The following is an 18,452-nucleotide window of genomic DNA, read 5'->3' on the forward strand; positions in this document are numbered from 1 at the left end:
TGCGCAGTGAAGCAGTGTTTGACGCATGCGTAGCGTGGACGATGGCAATGGAGAGGGACGTTCCTCTGTCTCATCAGCAACCGGTAAGGATGCGGATACATGGAGGGAGGATTGGAACCAGCAGATGGACGGAGAGGGTTTCTAAATATCTGGTGAAGGTCTCAAACCTCTAAAAGTAATCCGCAGGTTCCGTGTTTGCAGCTTCAGGTCTTTTTCCCGAGACGAGGCGAGGTTAACAGCCGCCATCTTGATTCAGCAGGGAGCGGAGCGAATGCGCTGGTGTCGTGGTGACGCAACAGTGAGTGGGTGGGGCTTCAGCGTTTTCTGCTCCCGACTGGGTCCTAGTGACCGGATAGCACAGCAGACTGAGTAACAGGTTCTAAACAGCTTCACCCACTCCCAGGCGGCAGCTAATGTTTGCAGCCTCGAGGAATCCATGGGTTATGTATATACTCCAGAAGTTGTTTATTCCTGTTTGGCGCAAGAGTGGTAAGGGAATTGTGGCCAAGCCATGTCTTACAAGGGAAATTAGAGATAGAATCAGATTCAAGGAAGAAGCATTCAAATTGGCAAGAAAAAGCAATAGATCCGAGGATTGGGAGCAGTTTAAAATTCAGCAAAGGAGGACCAAGGGATTGATTAAGAAGGGAAAAATGGAGTATGAAAGGAAGCAAGCAGGGAACATAAAAACTGACTGTAAAAGTTTCTATAGATATGTAAAGAGAAAAAGTTTGACAAAAACGAATGTTAGAAACAGGAGAATTCATAACGGGGAATAAAGAAATGGCTGAGGAATTAAATTGGTACTTTGCTTCAGTCTTCACAAAGGAAGACGTGAATAATGTACCAGAAGTGCTGAAAGAAACATGTTTTAGTCAGGGGCTGAAGGAAATCAGCATCAGTTGAGAAGTTTTTGGGGAAATTGATGGGATTGAAGGTGGATAAATCTCCAGGTCCAGATAAGCTTCATCCCAGAGTATCTCAGGAAGTGGTCCTGGAAATAGTAGATACATTGGTGGTTATTTTCCCAAATTCTTTGGAATCGGTAATAGTTCCGACAGATTGGAGGGTAGCTAATGTAAACCCACTATTCAAAAAGGGAGGGAGAGAGAAAACAGGGAACTATAGACCAGTGAGCCTAACATTGGTATTGGGGAAGTTGCTGGTGTCTATTATCAAGGATTTCACAACTCGGCATTTGGAAGGCAGTGGTATAATCAGACAAAGACAGCATGGATTTATAAAAGGGAAATCATGCTTGACGAATCTATTGGAATTTTGTAAGGATGTAAGTAGTAGAGTTGACCGAGGAGAACCAGTGGATGTGGTTTATTTAGACTTTCAGAAGGCTTTCGACAAGGTCTCACATATGAGACTGCTATGTAAAGTTAAAGGACATGGGATTGCAGGGAATGTCTTGAGATGGATAGAAAGCTGGTTCGCAGATAAGAAGTGAAGCATTGGCATAAATGAGTCTTTTTCTGATTGGCAGTCAGTGACTAGTGGGGTTTGGCAGGGATCTGTGCTAGGACCCCAACTCTTCACATTATATATTAATGATTTGGAAGAGGGAACGGAATGTATTATCTCCAAGTTTGCAGATAATACAAAGTTGGGTGGGAGGGTGAGCTGTGAGGAGGCTGCAGAGATGCTTTAGCGTGATTTGGACAGGCTGAGTGTGTGGGCGTCAGCATTGCAGATGCAGTATAATGTGGATAAATGTGAGATTATCCACTTTGGTAGCAATAATAGGAAGACAGATTATTACTTGAATAGGTGTAAATTGAGGGAGGTATATACTCAACAAGATGTTTGATTCCTCGTGCATCAGTCGCTGAAAGTAAGCGTGCAGGTACAGTAGGCAGTAAAGAAGGCAAATGATATGTAGGCCTTCATAGCAAGAGGATTTGAGTATAGGGATCGGGATGTTTTGCTGCAGTTCTATAGGGCGTTGGTGAGGCCACACCTGGAGTATTGTGTACAGTTTTGGTGTCCTTATCTGAGGAAGGATGTCCTTGTTATAGAGGGAGTGCAGCGAAGGTTTACCAGGCTGATTCCTGGGATGGCAAGTCAGTCATATGAGGAGAAACTAAATCGGTTAAGATTATATTCACTGGAGTTTGGAAGAGTTGGATCTCATAGAAACTTAAAAATTCTAACAGGGTTCGACAGGGTAGATACAGGAAGAATGTTCCCAATGGTGGGGGGAGTCCGGAACTCGGGGTCATAGTTTGAGGATAAGGGGTAAACCTTTTAGAACTGAGGTGAGGAGAAATTTCTTCACCCAGAGGGTGATGAATGTGTGGAATTCACTGCCACAGAATATAGATCAAGGGATATGGGGGAACGGGAGTGGGGTGGGGGGGGGATTAGGATATTGAATTTGATGATCAACCATGACCATAATGAATGGTGGAACAAGCTCGAAGGGCTGAATGACCTACCCCCACTTCTAGATTCTATGTTTCAGTGTGAAAAGTTGCCTGAAGCGGTGGCAAAATATTTGGTTACATTTCAGCCCCAGGCTCCTCATGTTTACATAGAAACATACTGGAAAGTAGAAGTGGGGAGGACGCTATTCGGCCCTTCGAGCCTGCTCCGCCGTTCATTATGGTCATGGCTGATCATCAAATTCAATATCATAATCCCGCTTCCCCCCCCACCCCCCGTATCCCTTGATCCCCAAGAAATGTATCTAATTCCTTATTGAAATCAGACTCTACTTCTACTTTTGAGGAAGGGAGTTCCAAAGATTCAAGACTCTCTGAGTGAAAAAAAATCTTCTCATCTCTGTCTTCAATGGGCAACACTTTTTTATGATGTGGAGCTGCCGGCGTTGGACTGGGGTAAGCACAGTAAGAAGTCTCACAACACCAGGTTAAAGTCCAACAGGTTTATTTGGTAGCAAATACCATAAGCTTTCGGAGCGCTGCTCCTTCGTCAGATGGAGTGGATATCTGCTCTCAAACAGTGCACAGAGACACAAAATCAAGTTACAGAATACTGATTAGAATGCGAATCCCTACAGCTAGCCAGGTCGTAAAGATACAGACAATTTGGGTGGAGGGAGCATTAAGCACAGGTTCAAGAGATGTGTATTGTCTCCAGACAGAACAGCTAGTAAGATCAGGAGGCAAGCTGTGGGGGTTACTGATAATGTGACATAAATCCAACATCCCGGTTTAGGCCGTCCTCATGCGTGCGGAACTTGGCTATCAGTTTCTGCTCAGCGACTCTGCGCTGTCGTGTGTCGTGAAGGCTGCCTTGGAGAACGCTTACCTGAAGATCCGAGGCTGAATGCCCGTGACTGCTGTGCACTGTTTGAGAGCACATTTCCGCTCCATCTGACGAAGGAGCAGCGCTCCGAAAGCTTATGGTATTTGCTACCAAATAAACCTGTTGGACTTTAACCTGGTGTTGTTACAACACTTTTAAAACAGTGACCCCAAGATTCTCCCATAAGAGTAAACATCCTCTCCACATCCAAGGTCTTTCAGGATCTTGAAGGTTTAAATTAAGTTGCCTCTTACTCTTTTAAAGTCGAGCAGAAGCTAAACTTGAGCAGAGACAGTCTCTGGTGTTATTATATGGGACTGATTTACTTCTGGTCCTGTAATAAATGCATTTATTATTTCCAGTCTTGTAATATAGTCCTGTAGCTACGTTATATATTTCCAGTCACAGAGTCATTCCAGCACAGAAGGAGTCCATTGGATAACTCGAGTCCATACCGACTCTCACAGTAACTTCATACTTTTTCATGATTTTCACAGTGACTTCATTGCAGTGTTAATGTCAGCATCCTTGTGACACTAATTAATAAATTATCAAAACTAAACTATAAACTGTCTGTCGAGCAGTTCTGTCCGTCTGGAGTGGGTCCCATTCTGTAACCCTGCAGCACCCATCCAATCTCATTTAGAAATTATTGATCCCCTCGGCTTGACTACCTCCACAGTCAGCAAGTTCAAGATCATCATTAATCACAACCCCCTGTATCTTAACTGTGGAGGGGTCTTTCTCTGCATGGAGGTCAGTGACCAGTGGAGTGCCCCAGGGATCTGTTCTGGGACCCTTGCTGTTTGTCATTTTCATAAATGACCTGGATGAGGAAGTGGAGGGATGGGTTGGTAAGTTTGCTGACGACACCAAGGTAGGTGGTGTTGTGGATAGTTTGGAGGGATGTCAGAAATTGCAGCGAGACATAGATAGAATGCAAGACTGGGCGGAGAAGTGGCAGATGGACTTCAACCCGGATAAGTGTGTGGTGGTCCATTTTGGCAGATCCAATGGGATGAAGCAGCAGTATAATATGAAGGGTACCATTCTTAGCAGTGTAGAGGATCAGAAGGACCTTGGGGTCCGGGTCCATAGGACTCTTAAATCGGCCTCGCAGGTGGAGGATGCGGTCAAGAAGGCGTACGGCGTACTGGCCTTCATTAATCGAGGGATTGAGTTTAGGAGTCGGGAGATAATGCTGCAGCTTTATAGGACCCTGGTTAGACCCCACTTGGAGTACTGCGCGCAGTTCTGGTCACCTCATTACAGGAAAGATGTTGAAGCCATTGAAAGGGTGCAGAGGAGATTTACAAGGATGTTGCCTGGATTGGGGGGCATGCCTTATGAGGATAGGTTGAGGGAGCTTGGTCTCTTCTCCCTGGAGAGACGAAGGATGAGAGGTGACCTGATAGAGGTTTACAAGATGTTGAGAGGTCTGGATAGGGTAGACTCTCAGAGGCTATTTCCAAGGGCTGAAATGGTTGCTACGAGAGGACACAGGTTTAAGGTGCTGGGGGGTAGGTACAGAGGAGATGTCAGGGGTAAGTTTTTCACTCAGAGGGTGGTGGGTGAGTGGAATCGGCTGACGTCGGTGGTGGTGGAGGCAAACTCGTTGGGGTCTTTTAAGAGACTTCTGGATGAGTACATGGGATTTAATGGGATTGAGGGCTATAGATAGGCCTAGAGGTGGAGATGTGATCGGCGCAACTTGTGGGCCGAAGGGCCTGTTTGTGCTGTGGCTTTCTATGTTCTATGTTAACCCAACTAGAGCCATCCGATCCATTAAATATATTTTTAGTTCAGTCATAGCAGAGATATTTGTATCATCGATAGTCACAGGTGAGGTGCCTGAAGATTGGAGGGTGGCAAATGTTGTGCCTTTGTTTAAAAAGGGCTGCAGGGAAAAGCCTGGGAACTACAGGCCAGTGAGCCTCACATCTGTGGTGGGTAAGTTGTTGGAAGGTATTTTGAGAGACAGGATCTACAGGCATTTCAAGATGCAATGACTGATTAGGGACAGTCAGCATGGCTTTGTGAGTGGTGAAGAAGGCATTCAGCGTGCTTGATTTCATTGGTCAGAACATTGAATACAGGAGTTGGGATGTCTTGTTGAAGTTGTACAAGACATTGGTAAGGCAACACTTGGAATGCTGTGTGCAGTTCTGGTCACCCTATTATAGAAAGGATATTATTAAACTAGAAAGAGTGCAGAAAAGACTTATTAGGATGCTACCGGGACTTGATGGATTGAGTTATAAGGAGAGGCTGGATAGACTGGGACTTTTTTGTCTGGAGCGTAGGAGGCTGAGGGGTGACCTTATAGAGGTCTATAAAATAATGAGGGGCACAGACAAGGTAGATAGTCAATATCTTTTCCCAAAGTAGGGGAGTCTAAAACTAGAGGGCATAGGTTTAAGGTGAGAAGGGCAATTTTTTCATACAGAGAATGGTGAGTGTCTGGAACAAGCTGCCAGAGATAGTAGTAGAGGCGGGTATGATTTTGACTTTTAAAAAGCATTTAGACAGTTACATGGGTAAGATGGGTTTCGAGGGATATGGGCCAAATGCGGGCAATTGGGACGAGCTTAAGGGTTTAAAAAAAAGGCGGCATGGACAAATTGGGCCGAAGGGCCTGTTTCCATGCTGTAAACCTCTATGACTCTGTATAGACTGTCTGGCAGCCTGCATGGAGATTTTCAGCTGTGGCCAGGACAGGAAGCAGTGAGCATGGATCTGTCAATCAGCCTCAATCAGCACCTTCAGGAGAATTGAAAGGGTGAATATTAGATACAGCAGAGTGAGAATGGAGGGAGAGTGTGTGGGATGGAGATTTACAGCTTTTGGGGAAAGAGAGAGGAAAGAATGTTCCATAGAAACTAGAATTGTCTGCTCTGAATTTCTATCCTGTACTGACACTGATGACTTTTGTAAACACCTTTTACAGGCTATCAGAAGGTGAGGGTTTACAGACAGAAATCTCAAACCAAACATCACGTCAACATCTGACAGAGTCACTCAATTCATCGGGACCTGAATATCATCGGCCTTTGAATCTAGAAGGAGAAATGTTTCTCTGCTCTGTCTGCTTCAGGAGATTTTAAACATCAGTGTGACTGGAAAGCACTGAGACATACACACCCGGGTGAGAGTGTTCCAGTGCACTGTGTGGAAAACACTTCAGTTGCACAGCCTGAAAAAACATCGCAGCATTCACAGCGGGGAGAGACTGTACCCGTGTTCTGTGTGTGGATGAGGTTTCAACTGATTGTCCGACCTGGAGAGTCACAAGGACACCTGCACCATGGAGAAACGGTGGAAATGTGGGGACTGTGGGAAGGGATTTAGATACCCTTCTCACCTGGAAACCCATCGACGCAGCCACACTGGGGAGAGACCGTTCACCTGTTCTCAGTGTGGGAATGGATTCAGTCGATTATCCACTCTGCAGACACACCAGCGAGTTCACAATGAGGAAAGGCCATTCATCTGCTTTCATTGTGGGAAGAGATTCACTCAGTCATCCGCCCTGCAGACACACCAGCGAGTTCACAATGAGGAGCGACCATTCATCTGCTCTCAGTGTGGGAAGGGATTCAGTCAGTCATCCAGCCTGCGGACACACCAGCGAGTTCACACTAGGGAGAGGCCGTTTATCTGCTCTCAGTGTGGGAATGGGTTCACTCAGTTATCCCATCTGAAGACACACCAACGGTTTCACACTGGGGAGAGGCCGTTCACCTGCCCTCAGTGCGAGAAGGGATTTGCTCAGTTATCCACTCTTCAGACACACCAGCGAGTTCACACCAAGGAGAGACCGTTCACCTGCTCTCAGTGTGGGAAAGGATTCACTCAGTTATCCAACCTGCGGAGACACCAGCGAGTTCACATGTGATTCCAGGGGTTGGATTCTGCTGTTATTGTTTCTGCTCTCAATTACATCCAGGACTGCATTTTGTTCATTCTCATAGTTGGTCATGGGGAGAATTGGAGGCTCTCTGTCTGCTGGACTGGCCGGTCTCACCACTTTGCCTCCAGTGGGCTGATAATCTTTTAACCTTGTTGCGAATATCTGGCTTTGGATTTCTCAAGGATCACAGAGTGAAAGGGTGTTGGGAAGTTTAAAGATATTTTGTTCGCAATTATGTTTGGAAGGCTCGCAAAGCATGCAGAGGGAGTAGTGAGTGTGAGGAACTGAAAGAGATTAGTATTAGTGAAAAAGTAGCACTGGAGAAATTAATGGGGTTGGAAGTGAATAAATCCCCAAAAAGCTGATGATCTACATCCCAGAGTGTTGGAAGAGGTGGCTGTGGAGATAGTGGATACATTGGTGGTCATCTTTCCAAATTCTATAGATTGTGGAATGGTTGCTGCAGATTGGAAGGTGGTAAATGAAACCCCACTGTTTAAGGAGGGAGAGAGAAAACGGGGAACCACAGACCCATCAGCCTGACATCAGCCGGAGGGAAAATGCTCCAATCTATTGTACAGGATGTGATAACAGATGAATATGCACATTCAGAACAGGGGTACGTCCCTCGTGCCTGCTTCACCATTCAATATGTGCACAGCTGATCTGATTGTAACCTCAACTCCACATTCCCGCCGACCCCCCGATAACCTTTCAGCCCCTTGCTTATTAAGAATCTGTCCAGCTCTGCCTTCAAAAGATTCAGAGACTCTGCGTCCACTGCCCTTTGAGGAAGAGAGTTCCAGATATTCAGACCCTCTGAGAGGAAGAAGTTCTCCTGTTATTTGTTTTAATCGAGCCGCCTCTTACTCTTCTAAACTCCAGTAGATACAAGCCCAGCCTGTCCAATCAATCCTCATTAGACAAACCAGCCATTTCAGGTATTAGTCCAGTAAACCTTCTCTGAGCTGTTTCCAATGTGTTTACATCTTTCCTAAATGAGAGCCATATTGTACACAGTACTCCAGATGGTTTCACCAATATCCTGTATAATCTCCCTACTTTTTTATTCAATTCCCTTCGCAATAAACAACAACATTCTATTAGCTTTCCCAATTCCCTGCTGTACCTGTATACCGGCCTTTTGTGATTCAAGCACTGGGACACCCAGATCCCTCTGTAATCTCAGCTCTGCAATCTCACACCATTTAAATGATAAGCTTCTCTTTTATTCTTCCTGCCAAAATGGATGATTTGACTTTTTGCCACATTATATTACATTTGGCGGATCTTTGCCCCTGTTTTAACCGATCTATATATTTTTGTAACCAAAAACAGAAGATGCTGGAAAATCTCAGCAGGTCTGGCAGCATCTGTAAGGAGAGAAAAGAGCTGATGTTTCGAGTCCAGATGACCCTTTGTCAAAGCTAAAAGGCAGAGAAAGTGGGAGATATTTATACTGCCGGGTGAGGGAATTAAAGATGAGTCATAGCCACAGAAACCAGGGGAAAAGACTGCTCATAGCTGTCCACAGAGAGAATAAAGGGTGTGAATGGCCAAAAGAGAGAGGGAGGGGCGGGGGAGGGGAGAGAGTAATGAATGGGACGAGGTAAGATTTAGCAAAGGGGGAGAAAAGGTCAGAGAAGGGGAATAAAGAAGGGGGAAAGAGTGGGAGGGAGGAAGAAAAATGAAGAAACAATAAAGAAATTAAAGGAATAAAAATATATATTTTTGTCGTCTCCTTATGTCATCTTCACAACTTTCCTACCTATCTTTATGCCATTAGCAAATTTAGCAACCATCCCCTCAGTCCTTTCACCCAAGTCTGAGGGCGAAAAGGGGTCACGAGAAAGCATTGGGCAGCAGGATTAAGGAAAATCCCAAGGCTTTTTATACATATATAAAGAGCAACAGGGAGAGGGTTGGTCCACTCAAGGACAGGGGAGGGAATCTATGTCTGGAGCCAGAGGAAATGGCGATGTATTAAATGAGTACTTTGCGTCCGTATTCATCAAAGAGAAGGACTTGGTGGATGATGAGTCTGGGAAAGGGTGTGTGGATAGTTTGAGTCATGTTGAGATCAAAAAGGAGGAGGTATTGGGATTCTTGAGAAACATTAAAGTAGACAAGTCCCCAGGGCCTAAAGGGATATACCCCAGAATACCCGCATTGAGAGCACATGAATGTCATCTCCCCAGAATGAACTCGCTGGTGTATCTGCAGGCTGGATGCCTGAATGAATCCCTTCCCACACTGAGAGCAGGTGAACGGCCTCTCCCCAATGTGAACTCGCTGGTGTGTCTGCAGGTCAGATGACCGAGTGAATCTCTTCCCACACTGAGAGCAGGTGAATGGCCTCTCTCCAGTGTGAGTTCGCTGGTGTCTCTGCAAGGTGGATGACACAGTGAATCCCTTCCCACACTGAGAGCAGGTGAACGGTCTCTCCCCAGTGTGAACTCGCTGGTGTGACTGCAGGTGGGAAAAACAAATGAATCCCTCCCCACACTGAGAGCAGATGAATGGCCTCTCCCCAGTGTGGCTGCTTCGATGAGCATCCAGCAGAGATGGGGCACTGTATCTCTTTCCACAGTCTACACATTTCCATGGTTTCTCCATGGTGCAGGTGTCCTTGCCTCTCTCTTGGGTGGCCAATCAATTGAAGCCTCGTCCACACACACAACACGAGTGCAGTCTCTCCCCGCTGTGAATGATGTGATATTTATTCAGGCTGTGTAATTGGTTAAAGCTCTTTAGCCAGTGCACTGGAACACTCTTACTCAAGTGTGGCAGTGTGTTGATGCTTTTCCAGTTACACTGATGTTTGAAATGTTTTCAAATCAACAGACTGGACAACAATTTCTCCTTCTCGATTCAATGGCCGATGATATTCAGCTCCCAAGGAATATGACTCTGTCACGTCTCGACGTGACGTTTGAGATTTCAGCCTGTGATTTCTCTTTCAATATCCTGTAAAACAAGTTGACACAAGTCATCAGTGTCAGTACAGGATAGAAATTCAGAACAGACAATTCTAGTTTATATGGAACATTCTTTCCTCTCTCATTCCCCAAAAGCTGTGAATCTCCATCCCACACACTCTCCCTCCATTCTCACTCTGCTGTATCTAATATTCACCCTCCCAATTCTCCTGAAGGTGCTGATTGAGGCTGATTGACAGATCCATGCTCACTGCTTCCTGTCCTGGACACAGCTGAAAATCTCCAAGCAGGCTGCCAGACAGATATATGCCCATATGTCTGCACCCTGGGCCCGGCACTGCGCATGTCCAATGGAGAGGGGAAGATGCGCATGTGCGGGGGGAGCCAACCTGTTGACCTGCTGCTTGAGGTGTTGGCCAATGGAAAGCTGGAGGACCGGACGTTCTCTGGTCCTCAAGCCAATCAGAGCTCCCCCATTGTCTGAATGCGGAAGTTGGACAATGAGCTTGTTCAGCTGCTCATTCCTGCCCAGCAAAGCTGCTGCTGCTCTGTCTCTGAATGAAGATTGAGTACAGACAGACTCAAACGTCTTCTGTCTCCAACATCTGTGAGTAAAATACTTTCTTTTTTCCCCCTTTCCATTTCTTTTCTCATTCTGGGGGAAACTGGGGACTTGCAGCAACTGAAAGGAAAGGAAGTGAATCCAGGGAGGCTGCAGACTCTGGAAAGGTTGGCCCGGGTCTCTTTCTCTGAAAGACATTGACATCCTTTGCTCCCTCAGCTTGACACATTGATTTGTCTGGCTCAAAGGTCCCTTTCCTAATGTTCACAATTAAAGGGCTGGTTTCCCTCGGAGATGGCTGACATTTAAAAGAACAACAAATTAATAGAGGGCAGAGATATGCCTCGTGTTGTTATATTATAGATTTGGTATATTATTTATGGTTCTGTAACAAAGTACATTTATTATTATTTCTTGTCTTGTAATGTAGCAATGAAGCTATGTTATATATTTCCACTCATTGAGTCATTACAGCGCAGAAGGAGTCCATTCAATAACTCGATTCCCTGCCGACTCTCTGTCGAACAATCCAATCAGTCCCATTCCCTTTCTATATTCCCTTTCCCCTGCAACTTTATTTCCTTCGTGTGCCCATCTAATTTCTGAAATATATTAAAGGGGACAGTAAACTAATATAGGACAGAGATGTGTCTGATGTTTTTTTTATTCATCCTTGGGATATGGGTGTTGCTGGGCCAGCATTTATTGCCCATCCCTAACTGCCCTTGAACTGAGTGGCTCGCTGGGCCATTTCAGAAGCTGTTTGAGAGTCAACCACATTGCTGTGGCTCTGGAGTCACATGTAGGCCAGACTGGGTAAGGACAGCAGATTTCCTTCCCTAAAGCACATTAATGAACCAGATGGGTTTTTCTGGTCAATCGACAATGGTTTCATGGTCATCAGTAGATTCTTAATTCCAGATTTTGTTTTTAAATTCAAATTCCACCATCTGCCGTGGCAGGATTCGAACCTGGGTCCCCAGAGCATTAGCTAAGTTTCTGGATTAATAGTCTGGTGATAATACCACGAGGTTATCAGCTCCCCTGTTGTTATATGGTACAGATTCAATATATTATTTATAGCTCTGTAATAAAATACACTTATTATATCTGGCTGTGTAATTTTGGACTGCAGCTATATTATATATTTCCAACAATCTCTTCCCTCAGAGAATTGTTAGTATCTAGATTTCTCTTCCATAGGGACCAGTGGAGGGATTGAATATATTCAAGGATGAGTTAGACAGTTTTTGAATGACAAGGGAGTCAATAATTATTGGGAACAGGCTGCAAAATGGAGAGAAAGCTCAGATGAGGAAGGATTTCTTCACTCAAGGACGTGGTGATGTTTTGGATTCTCTACCCCAGAAGACTACAGAGCCTCAGTCATCAAGAATTTTCAAGAGAGGGATAGATAGGTTTCTAGATATTGAAGATATCGATGGATATGGGGGATAGTGTGGGGAAAATAATGCTGAGGTAGATCAACCAATAATCTCAATGAATGGTTGAGCAGACTCGATGGGCCGAATGCTGACTGCAGCTCCTATTTGTTATGATTTCTGTGCTGGACAGGAAGCAGTGAGCATGGATCTGTCAATCAGCCTCAATCAGCACCTTCAGGAGAATTGGGAGGGTGAATATTAGATACAGCAGAGTGAGAATGGAGGGAGAGTGTGTGAGATGGAGATTCGCAGCTTTTGCGGAATGAGAGAGGAAAGAACGTTCATTAGAATCATAGAATTGCTGCATCTTATCAACCGTCCCTGAGCTTTCACAATGAATCCCACTTCTGAGGACGCCCTGATCTCTGACTTGTCCGTACTGCTGGCAGTCTCACAAAGCAGCTGCCTGTGTGCTGATACGGGAGGCCCTGCTCGGCAAGTTTAATGCTCCATGACTGTGTCTTTAATGAACGCTCCATTAACTAGAAATGTCGATTTGAATTTCGATCATATTCTGAATTGCGATGTTTTTTTCTAAATTGACTTACAGGATATTAGACAAGGAGAAATCAGACAGAAATCTCCAACATCACATCGAGATCTGACAGAGTGACTCAATTTCTTGGGACCTGAATATCATTGGCCTTTGAACCTAGCAGGAGAAATGTTTGTTTGGCCTCTTGGCTTCAAAAGATTGTAAACATCGCTGTGACTAGAAATGCACTGAGATACACACACCCGAGTGAGAGTGTTCCAGTGCACTGAGTGTGGAAAGAGCTTTAACCAGTTACACAGCCTGAAAATACATCGCAGCATTCACAGGGGAGAGACTGTACCTGTGTTCTGTGTCAGATTTAACTGATTGTTTAACCTGGAGAGTCACAAGGACACTCGCACCATGGAGAAAGCGTGGAAATGTGGGGACTGTGGGAAGAGATTCATATCCTCATCTCGGCTGGAAATTCATCAACGCAGTCACACTGGGGAGAGGCCGTTCACCTGCTCTGTGTGTGGGAAGGGACTCAGTCAGTTATCCAGCCTGCAGACACACAATCTCACTCACACCAATGAGAGACCATTTACATGCTCTGACTGTGGGAGTGGTTTTAAAAGCTCTGGAGATCTGATGTCCCACCAGCGCATTCACACCGAGGACAGACCATTCAGCTGCTCTCACTGCTCAAAGAGATTTAGAACTTTAGCCATCCTGCAGATACACCAGCGAGTTTACACTGGGGAGAGACCGTTCACCTGCTCTGTGTGTGGGAAGGGGTTCATTCATTCATCCCACCTGCTGAGACACCGAGTCACTCACACCAATGAGAGACCGTTTAAATGCTCTGACTGTGGGAGTGGATTCAAAAGCTCTCAGGTACTGATGATCCACCAGCGCATTCACACTGAGGAGAGACCGTTCAGCTGCTCTCGCTGCTCAAAGAGGTTTAGAACATCATACAACCTGCGGAAACACCAGCGAGTTCACACCGGGGAGAGACCATTCACCTGCTCTATGTGTGGGAAGGGATTCACTCATTCATCGAACCTGCGCAGGCACAATCTCACTCACACCAAAGAGAGACCGTTTTAAATGTTCTAACTGTGGGAGTGGATTCAAAAGCTCTGGAGAACTGGTGTCCCACCAGCGAGTTCACACTGGGGAGAGACCGTTCACCTGCTCTGTGTGTGGGAAAGGATTCACTCAGTCATCCAGCCTGCAGAAACACAAAACCACTCACTCCAAGGAGAGACCCTTTAAATGCTCTGCCTGAGAGGCCGGCTTCAGAAGCTCTCAGGAACTGACGATCCCCGAGCACATTCACACCGGGGAGAGGCCGTTCAGCTGCTCTCACTGTTCAAGGAGGTTTAGAATATCATCAACACTGCTGAAACACCAGTGAGTTCACACCGGGGAGAAACAATTCACCTGCTTAGTGTGTGCGAAAGGATTTACTCGGTTATCCAGCCTGCCCAGACACAACATCATCACACCCAGGAGAGACCCTTTAAATGTGGGCGTGGCTTCAAAAGCTCTCGGGAACTAATGTCCCACCAGTGAGTTCACACCAGGCAGAGGCTGGTCACCTGCTCTGACTGGGAAGGGATTCACTCAGTCAGCAAACTTGGTGAATCACCAGTGAGTTCACAAGTGATGACAGTTCTGGGATTATTCTTGTGAATCTTTCTTGCCCCTTCTCCAGTGCCTCTATTTCCTTTTTCTAAATGGAGATCACAAATAGAACGTAGAACAGTACAGCACAGGAACAGACCCTTCAGCCCACCATGTTGTGTCGAACATGATGCCAAATTAAACTATTCCTTTCTGCCTGCCCTTGGTCCATACTCCTCTATTCCTTGCATATTCATGTGCTTATTTAAAACCCCCTTAAACGCCCCTATCGTATCTGCCTCCACCACCATCCCTGGCAGCGTGTTCCAGACACCTACCACTCTCTGTGTAAAAACACTTACCTCTCACATCTCCTTTGAACTTTCCCCGTTTCACCTTCAGTGCATGCTCCCTGGTATTAGACATATCGACTCTGGGGGAAAAGATTCCATGTCTCTTATTTTATAGACTGCTATCAGGTCTCCCCTCACCCTCCGCCACTATCGAGAAAACAACCCTCGTTTGTCAGTCGCTCACACCCTCCAATCCAGGCAGCATCCTGGGAAACCTCTTCTGCACCCTCATCAAAACCTCTGCATCCTTTCTGTAATGTGGCGACCAGAATTGAACGCAATATTCTAAGTGCGGCCCAAACAAAGTTTTATAAAGCTGCAACATGGCATGCTGACTCTTGTACTCAATAAAGGCAAGCATGCCATATGCCTTTACCGACTAAACATTTGTGTGGCTAATTTCAGGAAGCTATGGACTTGAACCACAAGATCCCTCTGTACATTAACTGTATACTTATCCTTAATATTTGATCTTCCAAAGTGCAGCACCTCTCACTTGTCTGGATTAAAATCCATCTGCCATTTCTCCGCTCATATCTGCAGCTGATCTACATCCCACTGTAACCTTTCACAACCTTCTACATTATCTACAACTCCATCTAGTTTTGTGACATCTGCCAGCTTACTAACCCACCCATCCACGTTTTCATCCAAGTCATTTATATATGTCACAAATAGCGCAGGTCCCAGTACGGATCCCTGCAGAACACCACTAGTCATGGACTTCCAGCCAGAAAAACACCCTCCACCACTACTCTCTGACTTCTATGGGCAAGTCAATTCTGAATCCGAGCGGCCAAGTCACCGTGAATCCCATGCATCTTAATCTTCTGGATGAGCCGACCATGAGGGACCTTGTCGAAAGCCTTACTAAAATCCATGTTCACAACATCCACTGCTCTACCTTCATCGATCACCTTCGTCACCTCCTCGATAAAATCAATCCAGTCAGTAAGATGTTGACGGTGCTCCCACTGCAGTCCTGTGATGAAAATATAGACTGGTTGGTGAAATGTAGATAACAGGTAGAATTGATATCGAATGAGGACTTTATACTTTAGAATTGAATACAGGGCTCATTGTTACTAACGGGGAAAGAAGGGTTAAAACCCTTACCCAGAACCCTTTTCACACACACGTGGACATCTCTGAATCTGACACACACCAAATGGAACGTTACACAAGGGGCTGGAATTCACTGGAATTTCTTAACAACCTTTCAATAGAAATGCCCTGGTACAGACTGTGACAAAGGACACAACAGACAGCAAGAACCAGGAGGAACCTTTAACCCAGAGAATGTTAATAACCTTGTTCAGGACACCGGTGCCAGGCACAGGAGGATCCCAGGAAAAACGGACCGTTTAATTTCTGTCTGTTTCACAATTCTAAATGACTGATTCTTTAACACAGGAATGTTTAAAAACAGCATTGTGATATTCCAAGGTCAACTGTGTCTGGGAAAGGGGCACACTGATGTGTTTTTATTTTAAACAGGAGGATCCATTGAAAAGCAGCTCTGGACGATACGAGCACCTCCTGACCTACTTTCAATTCATTTCAAATCACCCATCACTTTCCGTGGAATATTCTTTAGTCTTTCCTGGGATGTGGACACTGCTGGCAAAGCCCCAGCACACGTTGCTCATCTCCTAATTGCCCCTGAATGGAGTGACTTGCTCGGCCATTTCAGAGGGGCAGTTAAGATTCACCCACATCGCTGTGTGGGTCTGGATTCACATGTAGGCCAGACCGGGTAAGGATGGCAGATTTCCTTCCCTAATAGGGAGCATTAATAGGGTGAACCGGACAGGTTTTTACAACAATCGATGATAGTTTCATGGTCACCGTTACTGAGACTAACTTAATATAATTCCAGATTGATTCACTGAATTCAAATCCCACCAGCTGCCTGTCCCCGGATCCTTTGCTGGGTTTCTGCATTACTCGGCCAATGACACTCCCACTGTGAACCAGCTGTGGGAGCGGGAGCTGTGAACCAGCTGTGGGAGCAGGAACTGTGAACCAGCTGTGGGAGCGGGAGCTGTGAACCAGCTGTGGGAGTAGAAGCCTCGAGGATCATGAGGGACCAGGGCTGTTTCTCATGTTTAAATCCCTCAGCAAGAAGGCAGTGAAGCTCAGGCTTGGACTGAGGAGTTCCACAGTTTTGAGGCCCTGAAGGAAAGTTGGAGGGTTGTTCAGTCAAAAGTTAATGAAAAGACCCCCATGAAATCTTGGAAAATAGCTGGAATACTGAGGAGAATTAAAGTGAATTCTGGGGAGCTTTGATGTACCTTCCATATGTTCACAGGAACAGAACTGAATGAACCTTCAAGATATCGTTTAGAAGGGAAATCTTGGGGGTAGAAGTTAAAAAGTAGAACTGAGTTTATAATGTAAGTCTTTCTAAACTACAGTGTTCTGTTTGTCGTATTGGTTTTTAATTTTCTTTTGTTTTTCATATCCAATAAAGTTTGTTTTTGTTTACATGCATAGAATTTTGTGGCGTAATTCTTTGTTACTCACTGGGTTCAAATTTCTCTGTCAACAGTCCCAACCAGGATCATAACAATACGCAATAACAATAATTCAAAACAAATCAAAGATCAAACAATCAAATGTCCCTTATTTTGTGTGGCTTAACCAGCTCTGCCTTCAGACCCTTTATTTAGACCATTTAGAAAGATGCGGATTAATCCGGGATAGTCAGCACGGATTTGTGAAGGGCAAGTCGTGCCTCACACATTTGATAGAATTTTTTGAGGAGGTAACTAAGTGTGTTGATGAAGGTCGAGCAGTTGATGTCATATACATGGATTTTAGTAAGGCGTTTGATAAGATCCCCCACAGTCGGCTTATGATGAAAGTGAGGAGGTGTGAGAAAGAGGGAAAGTTGGCCGATTGGATAGGTAACTGGCTGTCTAATCGAAGACAGAGGGTGGTGGTGGATGGAAAATTTTCGGATTGGAGGCAGGTTGCTAGCGGAGTGCCACAGGGATCAGTGCTTGGTCCTCTGCTCTTTGTGATTTTTATTCATGACTTAGAGGAGGAGGCTGAAGGGTGGATCAGTAAATTTGCTGATGACACCAAGATTGGTGGAGTAGTGGATGAGGTGGAGGGCTGTTGTCGGCTGCAAAGAGACATAGATAGGATGCAAAGCTGGGCTGAAAAATGGCAAATGGAGTTTAACCCTGATAAATGTGAGGTGATTCATTTTGGTAGGACTAATTTAAATGTGGATTACAGGGTCAAAGGTAGGGTTCTGAAGACTGTGGAGGAACAGAGAGATCTTGGGGTCCATATCCACAGATCTCTAAAGGTTGCCACTCAAGTGGATAGAGCTGTGAAGAAGGCCTATAGTGTGTTAGCTTTTATTAACAGGGGGTTGGAGTTTAAGAGCCGTGGGGTTATGCTGCAACTGTACAGGACCTTGGTGAGACCACATTTGGAATATTGTGTGCAGTTCTGGTCACCTCACTATAAGAAGAATGTGGAAGCGCTGGAAAGAGTGCAGAGGAGATTTACCAGGATGCTGCCTGGTTTGGAGGGTAGGTCTTATGAGGAAAGGTTGAGGGAGCTCGGGCTGTTCTCTCCGGAGCGGAGGAGGCTGAGGGGAGACTTAATAGAGGTTTATAAAATGATGAAGGGGATAGATGGAGTGAATGTTCAAAGACTATTTCCTCGGGTGAATGGAGCTATTACAAGGGGGCATAACTATAGGGTTCGAGGTGGGAGATATAGGAAGGATATCAGAGGTAGGTTCTTTATGCAGAGAGTGGTTGGGGTGTGGAATGGACTGCCTGCAGTGATAGTGGAGTCAGACACTTTAGGAACATTTAAGCGATTATTGGATAGGCACA

At 45.4% G+C, this 18,452-nt stretch overlaps 2 protein-coding genes and 1 pseudogene across 3 annotated transcripts in view; 2 read left to right on the forward strand and 1 right to left on the reverse strand.

The window, feature by feature from the left end:
* The window catches only part of LOC144483801 (uncharacterized), a 49,051-nt pseudogene extending 48,805 nt beyond the window's left edge, over positions 1-246 (reverse strand).
* The window catches only part of LOC144483836 (uncharacterized), a 284,619-nt gene that overhangs the window by 203,435 nt on the left and 62,732 nt on the right, over positions 1-18,452 (forward strand). The window lies entirely within an intron of this gene.
* Positions 45-8,866, forward strand: LOC144483841 (uncharacterized). 2 transcript variants are annotated; one of them, XM_078202404.1, is made up of 2 exons: positions 45-83; positions 6,224-8,866. In XM_078202404.1, the coding sequence occupies exon 2, from the start codon at positions 6,581-6,583 to the stop codon at positions 7,169-7,171; it is 591 nt and encodes a 196-aa protein (XP_078058530.1). In that variant the 5' UTR covers positions 45-83; positions 6,224-6,580; the 3' UTR covers positions 7,172-8,866. The 2 variants fall into 2 exon arrangements, with proteins under 2 accessions (XP_078058530.1, XP_078058531.1); XM_078202405.1 differs by lacking the exon at positions 45-83 and adding an exon at positions 91-158 and having other exon boundaries at positions 6,224-7,291.

This window comes from Mustelus asterias, unplaced genomic scaffold, assembly GCF_964213995.1.
Source record: "Mustelus asterias unplaced genomic scaffold, sMusAst1.hap1.1 HAP1_SCAFFOLD_79, whole genome shotgun sequence".
Lineage (NCBI taxonomy): Eukaryota > Metazoa > Chordata > Chondrichthyes > Carcharhiniformes > Triakidae > Mustelus > Mustelus asterias.